Source organism: Balaenoptera musculus, chromosome 2 (genome assembly GCF_009873245.2).
Source record: "Balaenoptera musculus isolate JJ_BM4_2016_0621 chromosome 2, mBalMus1.pri.v3, whole genome shotgun sequence".
Taxonomy (NCBI): Eukaryota; Metazoa; Chordata; class Mammalia; order Artiodactyla; family Balaenopteridae; genus Balaenoptera; species Balaenoptera musculus.
The window spans coordinates 137,984,200-138,008,648 of NC_045786.1; the positions used below are offsets into that span (position 1 = coordinate 137,984,200).

At 39.7% G+C, this 24,449-nt stretch overlaps 1 protein-coding gene across 3 annotated transcripts in view; it reads right to left on the reverse strand.

The window, feature by feature from the left end:
- PPP2R5E (protein phosphatase 2 regulatory subunit B'epsilon) overlaps window positions 1-24,449 on the reverse strand; it is a 152,377-nt gene that overhangs the window by 39,942 nt on the left and 87,986 nt on the right. For all 3 annotated transcript variants that reach the window (XM_036842384.1, XM_036842385.1, XM_036842383.1), the window contains exon 4: window positions 1,417-1,518. In XM_036842384.1, coding sequence (XP_036698279.1) covers window positions 1,417-1,518 — 102 coding nt within the window. The remainder of the gene's footprint in view (window positions 1-1,416; window positions 1,519-24,449) is intronic.

Consider the following 24,449-nt stretch of genomic DNA (forward strand, 5'->3'; position numbering starts at 1 on the left):
GTTTTTTAAATTTCTTCCAGACTATACTGCACTTCTGTGAACTGGTGCCAAGCATCAAGAATAAGACATGACAAAAAGTCCATCCATTCAAAACAGTAATTCCATTTTTTGGGTTTTTTTTTTTGGATTTTTTGTCACAATCTGGGATACACCATGAAAAGCACAAGTAGTTTTGCAAATTTCTTAGATTACAGATAGTATGTCTGGCACCTTATTAAAAAAATCAAGCATCTAAGATAGTAAATCAACTACAATGTTTTAACTAATTTACTCTGTATTTTGGCATTGGTAGCAGGAATACATATGTATAACATGCCTAGGTAAGAGTTGAGAAAACACAGCCCCTGAAAGCTCTCCACATAACTAGGGGAAAGAGCATTACATGTACATCTGCAGCAACCCTGAGCTGCCAAAGCAGGACAGGGAAAGCTGCAAATTTATGTCAAAAATTCTGAAGTAGGGAAAAAAATAAACCCTTAGAATATCTCTAGGCCTTATCTCCCTGCTGCATAGTTTTCTGCCCTTCAGAAAGTCAACTAATAACCATGAGCACACTTCTACCAAGATGCAGTGACTTCTGCCTTAGGGTGAAAATGGACAAGGTCATATTCCTTCTCTACCACCCCTTCCCTCCTCACTAGTTGTCACCCAGCCTCTGAGGACATTCTAACTGAATGGAAAAATGGCTTTGAGGTTCATTACACTCACATTTCCTTGTTCTACTCATTTGAGAAATGCTGGCCTTGAAAGAAGGCAGCCAGGAAAGGAGGATGGAAAAGGGCTGGTATGGATAAGTAAATACAATACAAATGGGCCTGGTGCTGGAAAAGGAGATGCAGGGGCGGTCCTAATCTGTCCTGGCACATGAGGATGATTGGAAAACATGGCCTTCTCAGTGCAAGAGTGCAAAATTGGCCTTTGCACAAGATTTTTCTCAGCTATTGCTCTTCCTTACAACACTGTGAAATAGCTATTGCAATTTGATTTTGCCCTTCCAGGATAAAGAAACACATTCGTGGTTATCATGAAGACAGGCATTCAAAGTCCCCCGGGTACCTAACTGCTGAAAATGAGGTAGGTACTCTGTGACCTAATCACATCTAACTAATATTAATGTGAAAATAGTTCTGTTCTTGTTTGAGCCTCCAGCAGGAAGGGTCACATAGAAGCTCTAATAAAACTGCTGGCTGAGCATGCAACCCAGGAGGGCCCACCCTAAAGCCTTATAATGCTTATCATTTTATTCTTTTGGCATCCTAATTATCAACAGTAAGAAACATAAAAAGCATTCTCTAGCTTTCCAGTAATGTACTCTAACCTGATTTCTTGGTGAATAAGGCCTTCAAGGGATTCCCATGCTAATCAGCTAATGAGTTAATGGATCTTTCTTTTATAACAAATGGTAGTTCAAAGTACCTGTAAGTGTGGCCACGATGCCTCAAGGGTAGGTTCATCTTCTTCTGGATCAAATTCATTGCTGTCACTAGGAGGGAGAGTTCTGAATATATTGCAAGACACCTAAAAATAAACAAGCAGCAGAGTTAGCTGGAATGGAATCACCTCCTCAGCAGCCTTACACAAGGTCTTTGCGGCCAGCAGAAGGGAACCCAGACGACAGATGACAGGAACACCACCAGACTGGAAGGAGAACTCTTTCTATAGGCTTTGAGGCCAGAACCACCTCCAGGAAAAGACGGAAGATAGCAGAGCAGCACCCTCTTGAACAGTACTTGTAGCCCTTATAATGCCTTCCCCACCCCAGGTCCCTGTGATCTTATGCCTTCTATCAAAGCTTGTGCTTCGTTACGTACCAGTCAAGCGTGCTCCTAATTAATCAGCTTACACTAAAACATAAATAACTGCTAATGGGCTTCATGTATTTCCCTTCTCAGGCTTATTCACGATTTGCAAATTTACAGTTATACTAATAGAAAAATTTCAGGCATCTACAAAAAGCAAATCAGAAAAGATATTTCAGAACCTGAAGTTCTTTTTTAATTTTATTTATTTATTTATCTAGTTGCGGCAAGTGGGGGCCACTCTTCATCAAGGTGCACGGGCCTCTCACTATCGCGGCCTCTCTTGTTGCGGAGCACAGGCTCCAGACGCGCAGGCTCAGCAATTGTGGCTCACGGGCCTAGTCGCTCTGCGGCATGTGGGATCGTCCCAGACCAGGGCTCGAACCCGTGTCCCCTGCATTGGCAGGCAGATTCTCAACCACTGCGCCACCAGGGAAGCCAGAACCTGAAGTTCTTAAAATCGTATCTAATCTGTTCTCAGTTGGTTTACAAAATAGTAACAATGTCCAGGGTAAGATACATCTGTAATACAAATGTCTATAGACCAGGTATTCCTTTACCATGGGAAATTTCCAGATTAAATCCTGGATGCTCAAAGAATGGCCATGAGTTGATAACTGTTGAAACTGGGCTATGAAGAGATGAGGATTCATTTTACTATTCTACTATTTCTGCATATATTCCAAGATTTCTATGGTAAAATGCTTATTTTTAAAATGCTGTTGCTACTATTTTGCAGTAACCTACCCAGGGTTCCTTCCAATTTCTATTCTGTTTCTTGTTCTATTACTTATCTATCCTCTCCTAATGACCTAAATGTATTCTCAGATCTAAAAAATAAAACAGGGGGCTTCCCTGGTGGCGCAGTGGTTGAGAATCCGCCTGCCAATGCAGGGGACACGGGTTCGAGCCCTGGTCTGGGAAGATCCCACATGCCGCGGAGCGGCTGGGCCCGTGAGCCACAATTACTGAGCCTGTGCGTCTGGAGCCTGTGCTCCGCAACAAGAGAAGCCGCGACAGTGAGAGGCCCGCGCACCGCGATGAAGAGTGGCCCCCGCTTGCCACAACTAGAGAAAGCCCTCGCGCAGAAACGAAGACCCAACACAGCCATAAAAATTAATTAATTAATAAATTTAAAAAAAAATAAAATAAAATAAAACAGGGGTGGGGAGGGAATTCCCTGGTGGTCCAGTGGTTAGGACTCCGAGCTTTCACTGCGGAGGGCCCGGGTTCAATCCCTGGTTGGGGAACTAAGATCCTGCAAGCCTCCGCTGCGGCCCAGAAAAAAAAAGGAGGGGGCGGGGGGGGAGAGATTGCACCAGAAGCCTTTGCTAGACTTTCTGTATAAAGTAGAAAATACGAAGCTATAATATGTTGCTCTGGAAGAGGGAAAAAGAAAGGCTTCTGGAGGCCCATATAATCTGAATGTGTTTACTCATTCAACAAATAATTATTAAGTGCCCATTATGTGCACACACTGTTCTGGGCACTGGGACAATAGCAATGAACAAAGCAGATAAAAATCTGTGCCTTCCAGGAGTTCATATTCTAGTTAAAGTCATGATTATCCCTATTTTCTAGATATGGAAACTGAACCCAGATGTGTAAGCTATGGAAAGAAGATTTGATTTTATTCTAAGCGCAATGGGAAGCCACCAGTGGATCTAAACAGAGAAGTGACGTGGTTTGATTTTTACTTAAAAAAAAAATCACTCTGGCAGCTATGTATAGAACAGACAGGAAGGGGACAAGTTAGAAGTCTGTGGAAGTGGCAAGACATGATGATGGCTAGCAGAGAAGACAGAAATAGACTGATTCAAAATATATTCTGGAGGTAGTATTTGCTGCTGGCTTGGATGTATGGGGTGAACGAAAGGAAAGATTCAAGGATGAGTCACAGATATAAGGTCGTTTACCAAAGATGGAGATGACTGGGAAAGGGAAGTTTTCTTTGTTTCCTTGCCTTGGTGGGGAGATCCAGAGATCCAGTTAGAAATATGTTAAAGGAGCAATATCCAGGAGCCAATCAGGCACATGAATCTGTACCTCAGAGCTGGATAGGTCAGGACTGGAGACATACAGGGATTCATCAGCATGTAGGTGATATTTAAAGCCATGGGACTAAGGGATCTCCTTGGAAAGGAATGAATAGAAAGAAGGGAAAGGACCCTGAGGTATCCAACATTTAGAAACCAGACAGGAAAAAAAAAAAAAAAAAAAGGCCAAGAAAGGCAAATGAAAAGGAGTAGGAGGTAGGAGAAAAAAACAGTAGAGTTTGGGGGTCTTAGGAGCTAGGAGAGAAGAGTGTCTTAAGAAGGAAAAAGAGGACATCAGCAGCAAATGTTGCTCTGAGGTGGGCAAAGATGAGCATAGAGCAGCAATGAAGTGGGTACTATCACTCCCCAATTTACCACTGCGGAACTAGCAGCATGGATGCTGAGATCTGAGGTTGCCATTAGGAACCAGCAGTTATGACTGAACCCAAGCTGTCAGGCTCCACTATAGTGTTCTAGAAAAGTGGGCAGACTACCTCTTTTGCTCTCCTTTAGCTTAGATGACTGAAAAAAAAAAAATTATCATATTAGAATATTTTTGCTATGGCTAATTACAGCATGCACAGTTATATTATTTTACTTTTGTCCCTTCCAATGATTATTAAAAATTATGTTTACAAAGAAACTGGTGACTTTTCAAATAACCATCAACCAATGACTTCTCTTCAACCAGCCAGTCATACTGTAATCAAAAGAGCGAAAATCTTTTAATTACTTGTTTTTGAATATTCATTAAACTATACGTGTATTTCAGAAACTGAGTTGAGTTTTCATCCCAAGCGCGTCATTTATATTTACTGTACTCTGTAACAAGTTTTATTTTCCTCTCCCAAGATGTGAAAGTAAATCAAGGAAGGAAGGGAGGCAGGGAGGGAGGGAGGAAGGACAACTATACTCCAATAAAAATTAATAAAAAAAAAAGAGAGAGAGAGAGAGAGAGAAAAGAGGAGAGGAGAGGGAGAGGGTGAGGGGAAGAGAGGAGAGGAGGGGAAGGGAGGGGAGGGGAGGGGAGGAGAGGAGAAGAGAGGGGAGGAGAGGAGAAGAGAGGGGAGGAGAGGAGAAGAATGTTTTCTGTAATAAAAAATCTGGGTAAAAGGACACAAACTTCTGTTCCTCTGAACTCTCTGACACATAAACACTCTTATGGTGCCCACCATGGGCTGCAGCAAGTATTTGTTTACATATTTGTCTCTTCCCACTAATTACTAATATGCAATGTCATATTCACATTTGTTTTCTTGGCACATATGGGGCATCCAATAAATGTTCACAAAATAAAGGTTTGGATATATAATAAAACTGTATGTTTTGGTTTTGTTTTAACCAAATTTAAATTTAAATTTTTGAGTGATTTAAATAAACCTAGGTTATTTAACCTAAGATGTTTAACTCTGCACAGTGTTCTAAAACCTCTCTTTTGGTCAAAGCTTCATCTCTCAATTATCATCCCATCAAAAGAATGTTGAATTGTGTAAATAATCCAAACAGCAAATAGTTCTAAAGGCATGTACATCTCACTTAGCCACACACTGCCATTTCTTCAGATCTGCCTTCCTTACAACGCTTTAGTATACTTCTAAACATTTAGTGTACTTCTAAACATTCACCATGAGTAATGAGGAAGCAAGGATCTATTAGGCTGGACAATTAATAGTCAACTCAACTGGTTAAGTAGTTCTCTAGCACGAATGGAAAGAATGTCAAAGCAAATCAAGTGTCATGGAAAAGGCCAAGCCTTTGACCCTGCCTAGCACATAACAGGTGCTTAATAAAAATGTCATGAATGAATGAACCATTGCTCTCATCCTTGAGAATCTATCCTAAGAAACTAACCTAAGACAAGACTGAAAAAACTACTTAAAGCAGTCATTTGCAACATTCTCCAAAGAGTGTAAAATTGGAAATAAACTTTATGTCCAACATTAGAGACATACATCTATTTAGTAGAACACTGTGTAGCACTGAAGATGATTGCTATATTGAAGCACAAAGAAATGTTAGAAATAAAGATTTAGGGGGAAAGATGATGTGACTATAATGGTGTGACTATAATTATAAAGATAAGAATGAAAACGGATAACTAAAGGGAAATTAAGAAAAGCTGTATTAAAGCAAGAGAAATATGGATGAAACTCAGTAGTTGCTGTTTATCCCCTTGGGACACACCAAATTAGTCCTAAATCCATAAAAACATAAGTTATCGACATGCAGTATGTGAGTTATGCTTTTAATTTCAAGATGAAAATGCACTCTTGAATTTGAACAAGATTATTACCATCAGGAGAGTTAAAAATCAGTGCCTCTCACAATGCCTAGAGTCTAGCTCATGAATGAATGGTTGAAGGACTGAATGACTGGACCACTTTAACTATACATTTGAGCTCCAGAATCATGAGTTTAAATTTGGGTCATCCTTGAATGGGCTGGGGGAAAGGGGCAGGGGAGAGGGGAGTCCTCTAAATCCCCTGAATTTTCTGCAACACTTTGTATGTGTGAGCCCAATTGGGGAAAAGAGCCAGTTGACTTAACAAGATTTTCAAAAGACTTCCAAGATCTAAAATTGGTTAAAAACCACTGTGCAAAATAATAAATTTGCTTCCATTAAATCTTCCTTTATCATGGCAGCCACTTCTGATTTATAGCCCAGGTTTTAAATGGATTATTAAGTAGATAACATTATTAAATAGGTAATGGCAGTTGCATGCTATGCAAATGTGTCATGACCACAAGTAACCACCAGCATCACTCCTCACCACAGAGCAGTATTGTAAAGAGTCTATGTAGCTAGAAGAAAATGCATCCAGGTACTTATAAAGTCACAAACTACCTCTATTAATATATTTAAATATATGAGGCTCTAGCCCTAAGCCTTCTACTTTATTCCTTCAAAAACAAACTATCGAAAATGAACAATAGAAACAACCCAATTGAAAAAGGGCAGAAGACCTAAATAGACATTTCTCCAAAGAAGATATAAAGATTGCCAACAAACACATGAAAAGATGCTCAACATCACTAATCATTAGAGAAATGCAAATCAAAACTACAGTGAGGTATCATCTCACACCAGTCAGAATGGCCACCATCAAAAAATCTATTAACGATAAATGCTGGAGAGGGTGTGGAGAAAAGGGAACCCTCCTACACTGTTGGTGGGAATGTAAATTGCTATAGCCACTATGGAGAACAGTATGGAGGTTCCTTAAAAAACTAAAAATAGAACTACCATATGACCCAGCAATCCCACTACTGGGCATATACCCAGAGAAAACCATAATTCAAAAAGAAACATGTGAGGGAGACCTTCAAGATGGCATTAGAGTAAGACGTGGAGATCACCTTCCTCCCCACAAATACATCAGAAATACATCTACATGTGGAACAGCTCCTACAGAATACCTACTGAACGCTACCAGAAGACCTCAGACTTCCCAAAAGGCAAGAAACTCCTCACGTACCTGGGTAGGGCAAGAGAAAAAAGAAAAAACAGAGACAAGAGAATAGGGACAGGACCTGCACCTCTGGGAGGGAGCTGTGAAGGAGGAAAGGTTTCCACACACTAGGAAGCCCCTTCACTGGCAGAGACGGAGGGGGAAGCTTCGGAGCCATGGAGGAGAGCGCAGCAACCGGGGTGCGGAGGGCAAAGCGGAGAGATTCCCACACAGAGGACCGGTGCCGGCCAGCACGCACCAGCCCAAGAAGCTTGTCTGCTCACCTGCCGGGGCAGGCGGGGGTTGGCAGCGTGAACACAGCCTGAAGGGGGCTAATGCGCCACAGCTAGACGGGAGGGAGTCTGGGAAAAAGTCTGGAGCTGCCGAAGAGGCAAGAGACTTTTTCTTGCCTCTTTGTTTCCTGGTGCGTGAGGAGAGGGGATTCAGGGGCTGCTTAAAGGAGCTACAGAGACGGGCACGAGCCGCGGCTACCAGCGCGGACCCCAGAGACGGGCATGAGACGCTAAGGCTGCTGCTGCCGCCACCAAGAAGCCTGTGTGCGAGCACAGGTCACTCTCCTCCCCTCCCCTCCCGGGAGTCTGTGCAGCCCGCCACTGCCAGGGTCCCATGATCCAGGGACAACTTCCCCAGGAGAACACATGGCACGCCTCAGGCTGTTGCAACATCATGTCAGCCTCTGCCGCCGCAGGCTCGCCCCGCATTCCGTACCCCTCCCTCCCCCCGGCCTGAGTGAGCCAGAGCCCCCGAATCAGCTGCTCCTTTAACCCCGTCCTGTCTGGGTGAAGAATAGATGCCCTCAGGCGACCTACATGCAGAGGCGGAGCCAAATCCAAAGCTGAACGCCGGGAGCTGTGCAAACAAAGAAGAGAAAGGGAAATCTCTCCCAGCAGCATCAGGAGCAGCGGATTGAATCTCCACAATCAATTTGATGTACCCTGAATCTGTGGAATACCTGAATAGACAACGAATCATCCCAAAATTGAAGCGGTGGACTTCAGGAGCAACAATATTTTTTTTTTTCCTTTTTCTCTTTTTGTGCGTGTGTATGTGTATGCTTCTTTGTGTGATTTTCTCTGTACAGCTTTGCTTTTTCCATTTGTCCTAGGGTTCTGTCTGTCCGTTTGTTTTTTTGTTTGTTTTTTTTAGTACAGTTTTTAGCACTTGCTATCATTGGTGGATTTGTTTTTTGGTTTGGTTGCTCTCTCCTTTCTTATTTTTTTCTTTTTTTTAATTACTTTTAAACTTTTTAATAATTTTTTTTATTTTTTATTTTAATTATTTTATTTATTTTTTCTTTCTTTCTTTCTTTCTTTTTTTTCTCCCTTTTCTTCCAAGCCGTGTGGCTGACAGGGTCTTGGTGCTCCAGCTGGGTGTCAGGCCTGTCCCTCTGAGGTGGCAGAGCCGAGTCCAGGACATTGGTCTGCCAGAGAACTCCCAGCTCCACATAATATCAAACGGCGAAAGTTCCCCCAGAGATCTCCATCTCAACGCTATGACCCAGCTCCACTCAATGACCAGCAAGCTACAGTGCTGGACACCCCATGCCAAACAACTAGCAGGACAGGAACACAACCCCAACCATTAGCAGAAAGGCTGTCTAAAATCATAATAAGGTCACAGACACCCCCAAAACACACCACCGGATGCAGTGCTGCCCAGCAGAAAGAAAAGATCCAGCCTCATCCACCAGAACACAGGCACTAGTCCCCTCCACCAGGGAGCCTACACAACCCACTGAACCAACACTGGGGGCAGACACCAAAAACAATGGGAACTATGAACCTGCAGTCTGCAGAAAGGAGACCCAAAACATAGTAAGTTAAGCAAAATGAGAAGACAGAGAAACACACAGCAGATGAAGGAGCAAGGTAAAAACCCACCAGACCAAACAAATGAAGAGGAAACAGGCAGTCTACCTGAGAAACAATTCAGAGTAACGATAGTACAGATGATGCAAAATCTTGGAAATAGAATGGAGAAAATACAGGAAACGTTTAACAAGGACCTAGAAGAACTAAAGAGCAAACAAACAATGATGAAGAACACAATAAATGAAATTAAAAATTCTCTAGAAGCAATCAATAGCAGAATAACTGAGGCATAAGAACGGATAAGTGACCTGGAAGATAAAGTAGTGGAATAAACTGCTGCAGAGCAGAATAAAGAAAAAAGAACGAAAAGAATTGAGGACAGTCTCAGAGACCTGTGGGATGACATTAAACACACCAACATTCGAAATATAGGGGTCCCAGAAGATGAGAAAAAGAAAGGGATGGAGAAAATATTTGAAGAGATTATAGTTGAAAACTTCCCTAATATGGGAAAGGAAATAGTTAATCAAGTCCAGGAAGCACAGAGAGTCCCATACAGGATAAATCCAAGGAGAAACACACCAAGACACATATTAATCAAACTATCAAAAATTAAATACAAAGAAAACATATTAAAAGCAGCAAGGGAAAAACAACAAATAACATACAAGGGAATCTCCATAAGGTTAACAGCTGATCTTTCAGCAGAAACTCTGCAAGACAGAAGGGAGTGGCAGGAATATTTAGTGATGAAAGGGAAAAACCTACAACCAAGATTACTCTACCTAGAAAAGATCTCATTCAGATTCGACAGAGACATTAAAACCCTTACAGACAAGCAAAAGCTAAGAGAATTCATCATCACCACACCAGCGTTACAACAAATGCTAAAGGAACTTCTCTAGGCAGGAAACGCAAGAGAAGGAAAAGACCTACAATAACAAACCCAAAACAATTAAGAAAATGGTAATAGGAACATATATATCAATAATTACCTTAAATGTAAATGGATTAAATGCTTCCACCAAAAGACACAGACTGGCTGAATGGATACAAAAACAAGACCCATATATATGCTGTCTACAAGAGACCCACTTAAGACCTAGGGACACCTACAGACAGAAAGTGAGGGGATGGAAAAAGATATTCCATGAAAACAGAAATCAAAAGAAAGCTGGAGTAGCAATTCTCATATCAGACAAAATAGACTTTAAAATAAAGACTATAACAAGAGACAAAGAAGGACACTAAATAATGATCAAGGGATCAATCCAAGAAGAAGATATAACAATTGTAAATATTTATGCACCCAACATAGGAGCACCTCAATACATAAGGCAAATGCTAACAGCCATAAAAGGGGAAATAAACACTAACACAATCATAGTAGGGGACCTTAGCACCCCACTTTCACCAATGGGCAGATCATCCAAAATGAAAATAAATAAGGAAGCACAAGCTTTAAATGATACATTAAACAAGATGGATTTAATTGATATTTATATGACTTTCCATCCAAAAACAACAGAATACACTTTCTTATCAAGTGCTCATGGAACATTCTCCAGGATAGATCATATCTTGGCTCACAAATCAAGCCTTGGTAAATTTACGAAAATTGAAATCGTACCAAGTATCTTTTCTGACCAAAACACTATGAGACTAGGTTTCAATTACAGGAAAAAATCTGTAAATAATACAAACACATGGAGGCTAAACAACACACTACTTAATAACCAAGAGATCACTGAAGAAATCAAAGAGGAAATCAAAAAATACCTAGAAACAAATGACAATGAAAACACGACGACCCAAAACCTATGGGATGCAGTAAAAGCAGTTCTAAGAGGGAAGTTTATAGCAATACAATCCTACCTCAAGAAACAAGAAACATCTCAAACAACCTAACCTTACACCTAAAGCAATTAGAGAAAGAAGAACAAAAAAACCCCAAAGTTAGCAGAAGGAAAGAAATCATAAAGATCAGATCAGAAATAAAAGAAATGAAGGAAACGATAGCAAAGATCAATAAAACTAAAAGCTGGTTCTTTGAGAAGATAAACAAAATTGATAAACCATTAGCCAGACTCATCAAGAAAAAAAGGGAGAAGACTCAAATCAATAGAATTAGAAATGAAAAAGTAACAACTGACACTGCAGAAATACAAAGGATCATGAGAGATTACTACAAGCAACTATATGCCAATAAAATGGACAACCTGGAAAAAATGGACAAATTCTTAGAAATGCACAACCTTCCGAGACTGAACCAGGAAGAAATAGAAAATATGAACAGACCAATCACAAGTAATGAAATTGAAACTGTGATTAAAAATCTTCCAACAAACAAAAGTCCAGGACCAGATGGCTTCACAGGCAAATTCTATGAAACATTTAGAGAAGAGCTAACACCTATCCTTCTCAAACTCTTCCAAAATATAGCAGAGGGAGGAACACCCCCAAACTCATTCTATGAGGCCACTATCACCCTGACACCAAAACCAGACAAAGATGTCACAGAAAAAGAAAACTACAGGCCAATATCACTGATGAACATAGATGCAAAAATCCTCAACAAGATACTAGCAAACAGAATCCAACAGCAAATTAAAAGGATCACACACCATGATCAAGTGGGGTTTATCCCAGGAATGCAAGGATTCTTCAATATACGCAAATCAATCAATGTGATAAACCATATTAACAAATTGAAGGAGAAAAACCATATGATCATCTCAGTAGATGCAGAAGAAGCTTTCGACAAAATTCAACACCCATTTATGATAAAAACCCTCCAGAAAGTAGGCATAGAGGGAACTTACCTCAACATAATAAAGGCCATATATGACAAACCCACAGCCAACATCATTCTCAATGGTGAAAAACTGAAACCATTTCCTCTAAGATCAGAAACAAGACAAGGTTGCCCACTCTCACCACTATTATTCAACATAGTTTTGAAAGTTTTAGCCACAGCAATCAGAGAAGAAAAAGAAATAAAAGGAATCCAAATCAGAAAAGAAGAAGTAAAGCTGTCACTGTTTGCAGATGACACAATACTATACATAGAGCATCCTAAAGACTCTACCAGAAAACTCCTAGAGCTAATCAATGAATGTGGTAAAGTAGCAGGATACAAAATTAATGCACAGAAATCTCTTGCATTCCTATGCACTAATGATGAAAAACCTGGAAGAGAAATTAAGAAAACACTCCCATTTACCATTGCAACCAAAAGAATAAAATACTTAGGAATAAACCTACCTAAGGAGACAAAAGACCTGTATGCAGAAAACTATAAGACACTGATGAAAGAAATTAAAGAGGATACAAACAAATGCAGAGATATACCATATTCTTGGATTGGAAGAATCAACATTGTGAAAATGACTATACTACCTAAAGCAATCTACAGATTCAATGCAACCCTTATCAAACCACCACTGGCATTTTTCACAGAACTAGAACAAAAAATTTCACAATTTCTATGGAAACACAAAAGACCCCGAATAACCAAAGCAATCTTGAGAAAGAAAAACGGAGCTGGAGGAATCAGGCTTCCGGACTTCAGACAATACTACAAGGCTACAGTAATCAAGACAGTATGGTACTGGCACAAGAACAGAAATATAGGTCAATGGAACAGGATAGAAAGCCCAGAGATAAACCTACACACATATGGTCACCTTATTTTTGATAAAGGAGGCAAGAGTATACAATGGAGAAAAGACAGCCTCTTCAATAAGTGGTGCTGGGAAAACTAGATAGCTACATGTAAAAGAATGAAATTAGAACACTCCCTAACACCATACACAAAACTAAACTCAAAATGGGTTACAGACCTAAATGTAAGGCCAGAAACTATAAAACTCTTAGAGGAAAACATAGGCAGAACACTCTGTGTCATAAATCACAGCAAGATCATTTTTGACCCACCTCCTAGAGAAATGGAAATAAAAACAAAAATAAACAAATGGGACCTAATGAAACTTAAAAGCTTTTGCACAGCAAAGGAAACCATAAACAAGACAAAAGACAACCCTCAGAATGGGAGAAAATATTTGCAAATGAAGCAACTGACAAAGGATTAATCTCCAAAATTTACAAGCAGCTCATGTAGCTCAATATCAAAAAAACAAACAACCCAATCCAAAAATGGGCAGAAGACCTAAATAGACATTTCTCCAAAGAAGATATACAGATTGCCAAGAGACACATGAAAGAATGCTCAACATCATTAATCATTAGAGAAATGCAAATCAAAACTACAATGAGGTATCACCTCACACCAGTCAGAATGGCCATCATCAAAAAATCTACAAACAATAAATGCTGGAGAGGGTGTGGAGAAAAGGGAACCCTCTTGCACTGTTGGTGGGAATGTAAACTGATACAGCCACTATGGAAAACAGTATGGAGGTTCCCTAAAAAACTACAAATAGAACTACCATTCGACCCAGTAATCCCACTACTGGGCATATACCCTGGGAAAACCATAATTCAAAAGGAGTCATGTACCACAATGTTCACTGCAGCACTATTTACAATAGCCAGGACATGGAAGCAACCTAAGTGTCCATCAACAGATGAATGGATAAAGAAGATGTGGCACATATATACAATGGAATATTACTCAGCCATAAAAAGAAACGAAATTGAGTTATTTGTAGTGAGGTGGGTGGACCTAGAGTCTGTCATACTGAGTGAAGTAAGTCAGAAAGAGAAAAACAAATACCGTATCCAAACACATATATATGGAATCAAAAAAAAAAAAAGGGGTTATGAAGAACGTAGGGGCAGGACAGGAATAAAGACACAGACGTAGAGAATGGACTTGAGGACATGGGGAGGGGGAAGGATAAGCTGAGACGAAGTGAGAGAGTGTCATGGACTTACATATATTACCAAATGTAAAATAGATAGCTAGTGGGAACAGCCGCATAGCACAGGGAGATCAGCTCAGTGCTTTGTGACTACCTAGAGGGGTAGGATAGGGAGGGTGGGAGGGAGACGCAAGAGGGATGAGATATGGGGATATATGTATATGTATAGCTGATTCACTTTGTTATAAAGCAGAAACTAACAGCCCATTGGAAAGCAATTATACTCCAATAAAGATGTTTAAAAAAAAAAGACACATGCACCCCAATGTTCACCGCAGCACTATTTACAATAGCCAGGACATGGAAGCAACCTAAATGTCCATCAACAGAGGAATGGATAAAGATGTGGTACATATATACAATGGAATATTACTCAGCCATTAAAAGGAATGAAATTGGGTCATTTGCAGAGATGTGGATGCACCCAGAGACTATCATACAGAGTGAAGCAAGTCAGAAAGAGAAAAACAAGTATCATATACTAACACGTGTATGTGGAATCTAAAAAAATGGTATAGATGATCTTATTTGCAAAGCAGACACAGACGAAGAGAACAAATGTATGGATACAAAGGGGGAAGGGGGGGTGGGATGAATTGGGAGATGGGGATTGACATATAAAGACTACTGATATACTATGTATAAAATAGATAACTAATGAGAACCTACTGTATAGCACAGGGAACTCTACTCAATGCTCTGCAGTGACCTAAATGGGAAGGAAATCCAAAAAAGAGGGGATATATGTATACTATAGCTGATTCACTTGGCTGTACAGTAGAAAGTAAAAACACAACACTGTAAAGAAACTATATTCCAATTTTTAAAAAAATGAACAAAATAAGTTGTTAAAGTATGTTAGAAGAATTTATTTTTCAACTATTTTATTTTAATCTACACTGGGGTCAACGCAAAGAAAAAAAAAATTAAGAAATAAGTGTCCCTTCCCCGTGGTTCCCAGTTCACACATATGGGCACATAGTTCACAGTGTAAAATGATATATTGGTCTTCCAAATGATTATTTAAGAACCATCCATTTAAACTTGAACCGTTTAAATTTTTTTCCTTCACATTCAACAACAATAAAAAGTAATAAAAATCTTTCTGTGATGCCAGAAAAAACAAACAAAAAAAAGAATGAAAGAAGTGTCCTTGAGGTAGTCTAATTCATTTTCATTTCAACGATATTCCAATAAACACTGAATGCTGGAATCAAACTAAAGGCTTGAAGGCACTGGCCTGGCCTCCAGAAAGTGACGATGAGGACAGAAAGCAAAGCTGGGGGAATGGGAGGAATGGGTATTAAAATCTGGAATGTTAAAAGCCCTCCTCAAAGACAGCAAACCTAGGATTAAGGATTCCACTGAGTTGCTTTTAGAATCAGATCATGTTAGAGACTATCTAATCCAGCTCCATTTGTATGAAATAAGAAAAGTGACGTCCAAAGAGCTTGTGAGTTTTTCAAGGTAACACAGCGCCGTGATCTGCACAGAGAGTTCTTGGGGTTCTTTCCTTGACACATCACCTCCACCCCAACCCCTGAAGACCATGTATGGACCCGACTTCTTTATATCTCTCTCTCTTTTTCCTCTGATTCCCCCCACCATTTCTTTTTATCATTTTTATTACTCTCTCATTTTCCCATCCCTCCTTTCCCATCACCCCCTTCTTAGGTTTTTGGCCTGCCAGTGGCCCTCAGTGGCATCCATGGGCACTGTTTACCTGAGAGCATTCAGGCCTAAGCTGATGACCTTGCCCGGCACTAACAGAGAAGCAAAACAAGCTCTGCACCCCTGTTGTCTGGTTCAGCTCCCCATCATCAAACACTGTGATGACCGCAATGGTTTCCTCTCTGGTGTTCTGCTCCTCCCATCTCTTCTTCTCACCTTGCGCAATTAGATTTTGAGCCCCTCAAGGGCTCTTTACTAATTTCTGAATGCCTAGAGCCTGATATACAATGAATGGAAATAAATAGGGTTTCCAGATAAAATACAGTGTACCAGTTGAGTCTAAGTTTCACATAAACAAATAGTTTTTCGCTCAAGTATGTCCCACATACTGCAAGGGGACTGAAAAAAAAATTATTCATTGTTTATCTGAAATTCAAATTTAACTAGGCGCCCTATATTTTTATTTCCTAAATCCGACAACCCTAAAATAACACCAATATTAATTAAGAACCTCTACTTGTTACAACTCAGTTGTGACTCAGAACTGGCGCTGTAACACACGAGGGAAGAGGAGGAGAGGGGGACATTGCTGCGGGCAAGGCCTAGGACCTAACAGCTGCTTGCTTTGAAGGACTGGCTGCTCTCTTATTTTTCAGTTCTTTAGTTTCCTGCTGATTACTGTTAACTATGGCGTAAAAAAATAAATTACGAAGTCTTGGCCAAACGTGAAAGAGAAGATTAAAAGGTTCCTAAGTGCATGGCCCGAGAAGCAAAAGAAGAAGGCATACGTTTAGGCATACTTTCATCAGTTTTTGATTAAACAACTTATTACTTTTTAACTTGCAATATTAAAATACAACTACTAGGGCTTCCCTGGTGGCGCAGTGGTTGAGAGTCTGCCTGCCAATGCAGGGGACACGGGTTCGAGCCCTGGTCTGGGAAGATCCCACATGCCGCGGAGCAACTAGGCCCGTGAGCCACAGTTGCTGAGCCTGCGCGTCTGGAGCCTGTGCTCCACAACAAGAGAGGCCGCCATAGTGAGAGGCCCGCGCACCACGATGAAGAGTGGCCCCCGCTCGCCACAACTAGAGAAAGCCCTCGCACAGAAACAGAGACCCAACACAGCCATAAATAAATAAATAAACAAATACTTAAAAAAAAAAAAAACTAATATTTTAGTTATTTAACACACTGCAGAAAAATAAATAAATAAATAAAAACTCACTGTCCTCAGTCCCTTCCTCTCCATAGAAACTACTAACTTTACACCATGATTTTGGTCAACATCTTGCTGTTGTTATTGCTTAAGGAAAATAACTAGCACATTATAAAAGAACAGAATGTGTTAGCACCTAGTAGCTACTCACTAAGTATCTGCCAGGATTAATAAAGAACAAAACAGAAGGTAAGGACAATAGAATGAGTATTACTTTAAAAAAAAAACACAACAACTATTTAACTTAAAGGACTATTAAAAAGTATTTTTAAAAGGTATTAAAGGAATACTTTTTATTTCCTTTAGTTATATATTTGTTAGCACTATTAATACTTAAGGCTTGGGAAAACCAGGCATGTAATGTAATCAGGGACCACTTTCACCACAGCATAACAAGGCAACTTAAATCATCTTCCTTGTGCTTTAAAAAATTTTCTAGATGATTAAGTATCGTCTTTCTTTGATAAAAGCAGGTGAACTTGTTGATATCAAAAAGATTTCTCCCTCTTTCATCTGTGAAACTATAATTTCATACACTTATGCAATACTGCAAGTATACCAACTGTAAATATAAAAATGACATCATAGCTATAAAATACATTTTCTTGGGATTACATCTAAGACGCAAATTTTCTAACAAAAAAGAACTATATGAAGAATGTTAAATAGAGAACCTTCAAGCAAAATTCAAAGTGCCATTATTCCTCTAGCACTATTTGTATTAAGACCTCATGCAAGTAACTATTTCAATGATATCCTTGAGTTTTTCACCCAGTTCTTCATTCATTCATTCCATAATCCATCATCTATTGAAAAGAAACAAATGACTTAATCCAGCATTTATAATCAGAGGGAGGACCCAGTAAATGCAATGTTGAAGCTAGGTCATCGTGCATTATTTTCATAGTATTTTGTGTTAGCCCAATAGATGCATCTAAATAGATATAGTAAAACTAAATCTTGAAAGAAAATAGGAAAATCTCATAAGTAGTTCATCAACATTTACCATGGATGCAATTTTCAAAAACAATTACATCTAAAACAAAAGTGTGAACATAAACAAAACTTACTTTAAATCTCTAACTCAGACGTTTGAACAGAGAAGACTATTTCCAAACATACTAGGATTTGTATTAAATATTCAAACTCTAAGAATAAGAACTAAAATTCCAATAAAATTTGCCTAGATACCCTGCTATGTTATGTATGTTTTATAACATCAAAGTAATAAATAGCATATACACATAATGTCAAGTTACTTTTGGTAGCACCAAATTTAAGAATTCTTAATGGTCCCAATGATAAAGAACCTTTCAAACCTGACTCTCAACCTCTTTAAAGTAATTATAGGTAAATAATTATTCATAAATAAAAACAAGGGGAAAAATCCCAAAGCACTTGTAATTACGCTCAAGGAGTTTAGAGCAGATAAATATCTTTTAAGCTGATGCTCTGATTAGGAAACAAATGGGAACATTTTCAAACTTTCAATTAGCACTTAATTTAATTCACTGGCAATTTGTTCAATCAATAATTTGTTTCTGAAGCCAAACTATGTCTTTTAACTACCGCAATAAATCTACCGTAGTCTTCACTTCAGACTAGGTATAAATTCTCTTTTTAAACCTCACTGTCTACGTGAATGGCTGAAGCTGTTTAAAAGTTGTGGAACCATTAAAATCCCGTATTCTAGCATAAAGACAAGTCCTTAGCACTAACTCTAAAAAGCAGAAATTTAATTAAATCAGTATGACAACTTCCTAGACTATAAGCCATCCACTGCAGGTGTCACTTTATTCTCTAATATATTAAATATGTAACTGTCATCGCCATGTAATATTATCAATACAATTAAAATGTTCAGACAGGCGTTTCCACAAGTTATTATTCAAACATGCTCACTTGAGTTAAATATGATTCCTTGAACCAAAACCACCTCGGCAATGCTGGTGTGTGCCACAAGCACAGGTCCTCGCGACACAATAAGCACTAAAATATTGTGATACATAGGTGTGTCAAGCTACTGCAGCAAGGTTGTTCACGTTTTTATCATAAAACCACTTTTGTGGACAAAGCTCTATACCTTTCAGAAAACATTCACCGAACCAGAACCAAAGACAGAGAGCACTGTTTCCACGTGACTAAGAAACATGTACTTGTGACAGTTGTGAGGTTTGTTTTACAACTCGGAAATTTAGACGAGGATTTAAAAGATTTCTAAAGTCAGTGATTACAACCTAATTATTGTTACCCCATTCATTGTCATACCTTAAATCTGTATTAACAGGGCTTTCTAGGACATAGCAGCCATTCTATTAAACCTGATTTCTGAAATGAGGCAGAAAAAACATCTTAAAATGATGAAAAGCTTAGCAGTCAGTTGAAGAAAGAGAGGAACAAACAACAAAAAAGGAAGTTTAAAAATTTATGTTGCCCAATTAGAATTTTTAAATACATAGCCAAATTCAAAAGACAAGATTAAAGTAATAGAAATTTTGGTCATGTACTATTTTCCTAACTCACAAGGATACCATCATTTTTACTTATATTTCCTTCATTAAGTATTTCTTTCAAAAAAAAAAACCAAAAACCTGTTTTCATTGATGTTATTACTGTTGCTGTTGGTGGTAGCAGTATTTAGTTGATAATTGTTATGATCAATTGGTGTAACTGGATTTTTCTGAAAATAATTTGATCCCTTTAGACAATCAGTTTCTAGAAGGATCAGAGCACTGACCACTGCGTGGGAAGAAAGGGATCTGTCCATGAGAGATTAAGACCAGAGAATCAATAGAATTTGAACACAGATCAAATGTAAATACTAGGTACACTTTTGAGGAATAACATCAACATTTAGTTACAAGGAGACAAAAGGGAGAAAGTGCGTGAAGGAAAGGTCTCTGTCTTTTGTTCCATTCTGTCTGACCTACCACATGCCCATCAGAAGACAGCAACGCGCCAATAGCAGGAAAAGAGATCGGGAGGGTAGGGGGATGCAAGGGAAAGAGGAGAATGTCTGAGCAGAGCCCCCTCCATGTGCACTTACATAAAATTCAAAATCTCACAAAGCTAACTAATAGCATTAATGCCAGTACAGAGCAAGGAGAGAGGACTCAAACCCACAAAATCAGTGCTCTTACTCACAGTGCCACATCCGGGCAGATTAAAATGGGAGCCCTGTATGAGAGGGTGGCATTGAGACCGGCTGGGCCATTTCCTTACCACAACCCCCCTTTCGTCCTCCCAGGAACTCTCCTCTTATTGGTGCCGTTGGGTCTTTTCTCTTGGGCTTGTCTGATTCTCCAGAAAAGAATCATCCATCTCCAGAGTAGCGGCAAAAGGGATCTGGGAGCTGGGATGGGGAAGAGCGTTAAGGATCTTTCCACTCAACATGATTCCCTGCTTTCAGAAAGGTACCATTGTTCTGAACTGTGCCTAATATCCCTGAGTCTAGATTCCCTCCAGTTTAGCCTCTCCAGAGAGCAGCCCTTCAGTCTTCTGCTGGGAGTTGGGAGGCACAGTCATCTGGCTGCCTGGTTTGGGGGGAGTGGGTAGGATCAGGAGTTCCAGCTACTTCTTACACAGACCTTCCACCAAGTCTCCTATTTTTGCCCCCATGCACCCTTACTTTGAAAAGCATCTTTCTGCACCTTCCAGGGGTTAATATGGTATGAGTTGGCTATTTCTGAACTGTCCTTGCTGTTGCTTAGGGTTCAACTGTCTCTTTTCAGCCAGGGTGAAATGACCACCAGTTCATTTGCTTTCTGGTTTCCAAAATGTTGAGTCTGAGATGTCCTCTCCATTTTGCTTTGTTCCTGTGGGCTTTATTTCCTTTCAGTAATTTTTGTGTGGGTTCGGAGATAAAGGAAGTAAACATACGCATGTATGTGTTCAATTCCCACTATTTACTCAAAAGTTAGCAATTGTTTCCTATTAAATTATTTCTTCCATTCTCCAGTAACTTCTGCTAATTCAGGCAATTTAATTTTCTTATGCAAAAATGTCAATCCCCCATAAGTGGGAAAGAATCCAGTAGAACGACAAGAAAACTAAATGGCAGCTGCTCTAACCTCAGCCAAGGTAAAGTGAGAGATGCCCACATCAAGTTTTCTTTCTCAGAATTAGCACCAACCACAGTAAAAGCAAAATAGAAAGCAAAGCACGTTCTGGATCTTGGAATACTGAATAAAGAAGTCAAATGAACGCCTCAAAGTCATCAATTTCACCCAATGAACAAGTACACAAATCTCAAAAGAAAAATCAGCACTACAACTCAAGGTCGAGCAAAGCTGAATCCTTGGCATGATGCTCTTGTCTCAATACTCAGTTCTCTGTCATCTCTTCTACTATAACTTCTGTTTCCAGGGCACTAGGATGTCCTTAACTCCATTATTTCAAGTTATGTACAGAGCAATCCTGACATCTCACTAGATCTCAAATTCATTCTAGTCAAAACCAATCACATCCTCTACTTCCCCCTGAAAGAGAATTCTCTTCTCACCTTTCTCATCTGTCTAACCCTTTGGAATTTTCTTTAACTCTTCCTCTCCGCTACCTGCTTTATGCAACTTATCAACAAGTCATTTTATTTATTCCTTCACAATGTCTCTTGGGGCTAATGGTGGTGTTACTTTTATTTTTTTTTTAATTTTTTTTGACGTGGACCATTTTTAAAGTCTTTACTGAATTTCTTACAATATTGCTTCTGTTTTTTGTTTTGGTTTTTCGGCCACGAGGCATGTGGGATCTTAGCTCCCAGACCAGGGATGGAACCCGCACCCCTTGCAATGGAAGGCGAAGTCTTAACCACTGGACCACCAGGGAAGTCCCGGTGTTACTTTTAATAGTGGAACTTGAGAACAGTTTAAATGTCCCCAAATGGGAAAACCGTTAAGTAAACAATGGTATATCCACATGATGGAGTATAAGGCAGACACTAGAACGATGTTTTTAAAATATATTTAATTACATGAAAGCATGTCTACGTCATAATTCTAAAGAAATTTTTAATGCAAAATTAAATATATAGTAAGATTAGAAAAAAAAATTTAACAAGGGAAAACAGGAAAGGGAACAAGGAAATTTTCTTAAGTGACGGCAATGTTCTAGATCTGGCGTTATGGTTACATGAGTGTATAGAATTGCTAAATTCATTGAACATTCACTGCCTAAGCCCTGTTCTTAAAATTGTATTCCATGTAAGCATATCTAAAAATTTTTTATTTAAGGGAAAAATCTCATTTTAAAACAGTGACTAGGAGGAAACTGGCCAAAATGTGGACAATGATTGAATTTAAATAATGAAACTATGGATCATTTTTTTCTCTGGCTTCCAAACTTTCTTTGATGAGCACATGAAAAAAGAGAGAAGATGGGGAAGTTCCTTTACATATTCTTTTCCAATTCCTCTTCCTTTGCTACCATCTGACAAGATTAGGACAACAGCCTTCTGCCATCGGCCATCCTGGGTTAAATCTGCCAGCCAAAAATCTCTGTAAAGGAGCTGGCAGGAAGCTTTTTTTTGTGGGGCAGGAGAAAGAAAAATAAGAATATCGTTTACATTTCACCTCCTATTCAAAACCTTAGCAACTCCCTGCTTGCTGTCCACAAGATTAAGTCTAACCTCTTCTACTTAGCTTGCCAAGACCTCTGTAATCTAGACCCATCCCTGCCACTCCATCTTATTACCCACAAATTCCAACCACGAACCCTCCACTCCCGTTCATCTTCTATTTCAAGACTAAACTTTGCTCAAAGTAAGAGGCAACTTTTTACCTGCTGAAATGCTGACAGTAACGTTAAATTAATTCTCTCTAGAGTCTATTATCCCCACACGAACCATCACCGGGAAATGTTTCCCACAGAGAGACAACTATATTGCACTGTCTCCAAAATTGGAAATGTAGCAGTGAATCCAAAAGTGAAGATTGTTGATATTAAATCTTGGAATCCAAAAATAGAGGTGTAAACACTGCAATAGTCATAGTGCTTAACTGTGTATAAATACGGAGCAGGCCTTCTTGCTGCTGGCAGTCAAGCACTCACGTCCCACACACAGGCTAGCCCTGTGATACCAGGTTTTTCCTACATATCATAATGCATGGACTGCGGATCCTACATCCCAGAAAGGTACAAAACTAGTAAATTAAGTCATTTTGGTAAGAGCCAAAGCGCACAAGTTGATAAAACAATAACAACACGGGGCTTTTTTGAGAACACGTATAGTCCTTTAACATCTGCTTTGAACACTTTATGGTTCAAAATCAGCTAATGCTAAAACAAAATTTAAACCTCTTGAATTTTGAATTTAAAAAACGCACACAACACTTGAGGCTCCTGAGGCAGAGTTTCCGGCTATTGAGTATGTGTTCTTATATGAAATCACTGAAAATAAACAGGAAACTGTCAAAACTGTCACTGCCCCTTACTCTGTGTCTGTGTGTAAGTCTCTGTCTCTGTGACCCTTCATTAGTAAAATAAAGCCCTGAGCTAAAGGGTGAGCAGTGAAAACAAAACACACCTGACCTACATTTGACCAGAGATTAACATCACCCTTTACCAGATACTACTGCTTCATAATAAATTGAGTAAGATACGCCCCTCCAGACAGACAGCTCTCCCTCGCCAGCCTCACTGAGGCACACTGGCCTCATCTTGGAGGGGGAGACAGGAGAGTGGGTGTAAGTTCCTGGGAAAGAAACCAAGACAGGGTTCTAGGGGCAAGTACTGCCCACCAACCCTTTTAGCTTCCTTTTTCTGGGGGGGCCACACCGCGAGGCATGCGGGATCTTAGTTCCCCATGCCCTCTGCAGTGGAAGCATAGTCTTAACCACTGCACCGCCGGGGAAGTCCCTAGTTTCCATTTTCAATGTGCTTTTAAAGACCATTGCCTTCCAATTATTTCACCCTTCAAATAACTACACTTACTTTCCAGAATAGGGCATGACAAACTCCCCACTTTATACCTGATGGCAGCACAAATACAAAACTCAATTTTCTAGCACCTTATCTACTAAGCTTAACAAATTTTTCCAACTTCTAAGAGAAAAAGCCAAATGTCCCGCAAAAGGAAGAGGCCTGCATTATTCCAGAATGTTCTACCCTATTCTCATAAACGCCTTAACTTCTTCAGGAAGGGAAATTCCATGGTATTTCAAGGTAGCCCATGGAGCACCTGCCCAGCCCCCGCTCTCTGTTTGTAACTCACCTTTCTGTAGGGCCAGGAAACATTATACTCTCCAGAATACCTTGCTTATCAATTTTATTAAAAAATAAACTCACTCTCCAACCTACCAAATAGTTATAACAGGTCTTATTTTTATTCAGAAACATCCTCTCTTCTGTATGTCACCCTCTGCCCTCCTGGCACTGCTCCTCCTGCCCGGGACCTGCACGCTGCCTTAGGCTCTGGTCTTTCCCGTTCTCCCTCTTCCACTGCCACGTTAACCCGCACCTTTGTCTATTCATCATTGTAACTGCATTTTTACTCTAAAGTCCCTCATCTTACCCTCACTCTCCAGAGGCAACTTCCTCTGCAGAAGTCACCAGAGAGCATATTTCTTC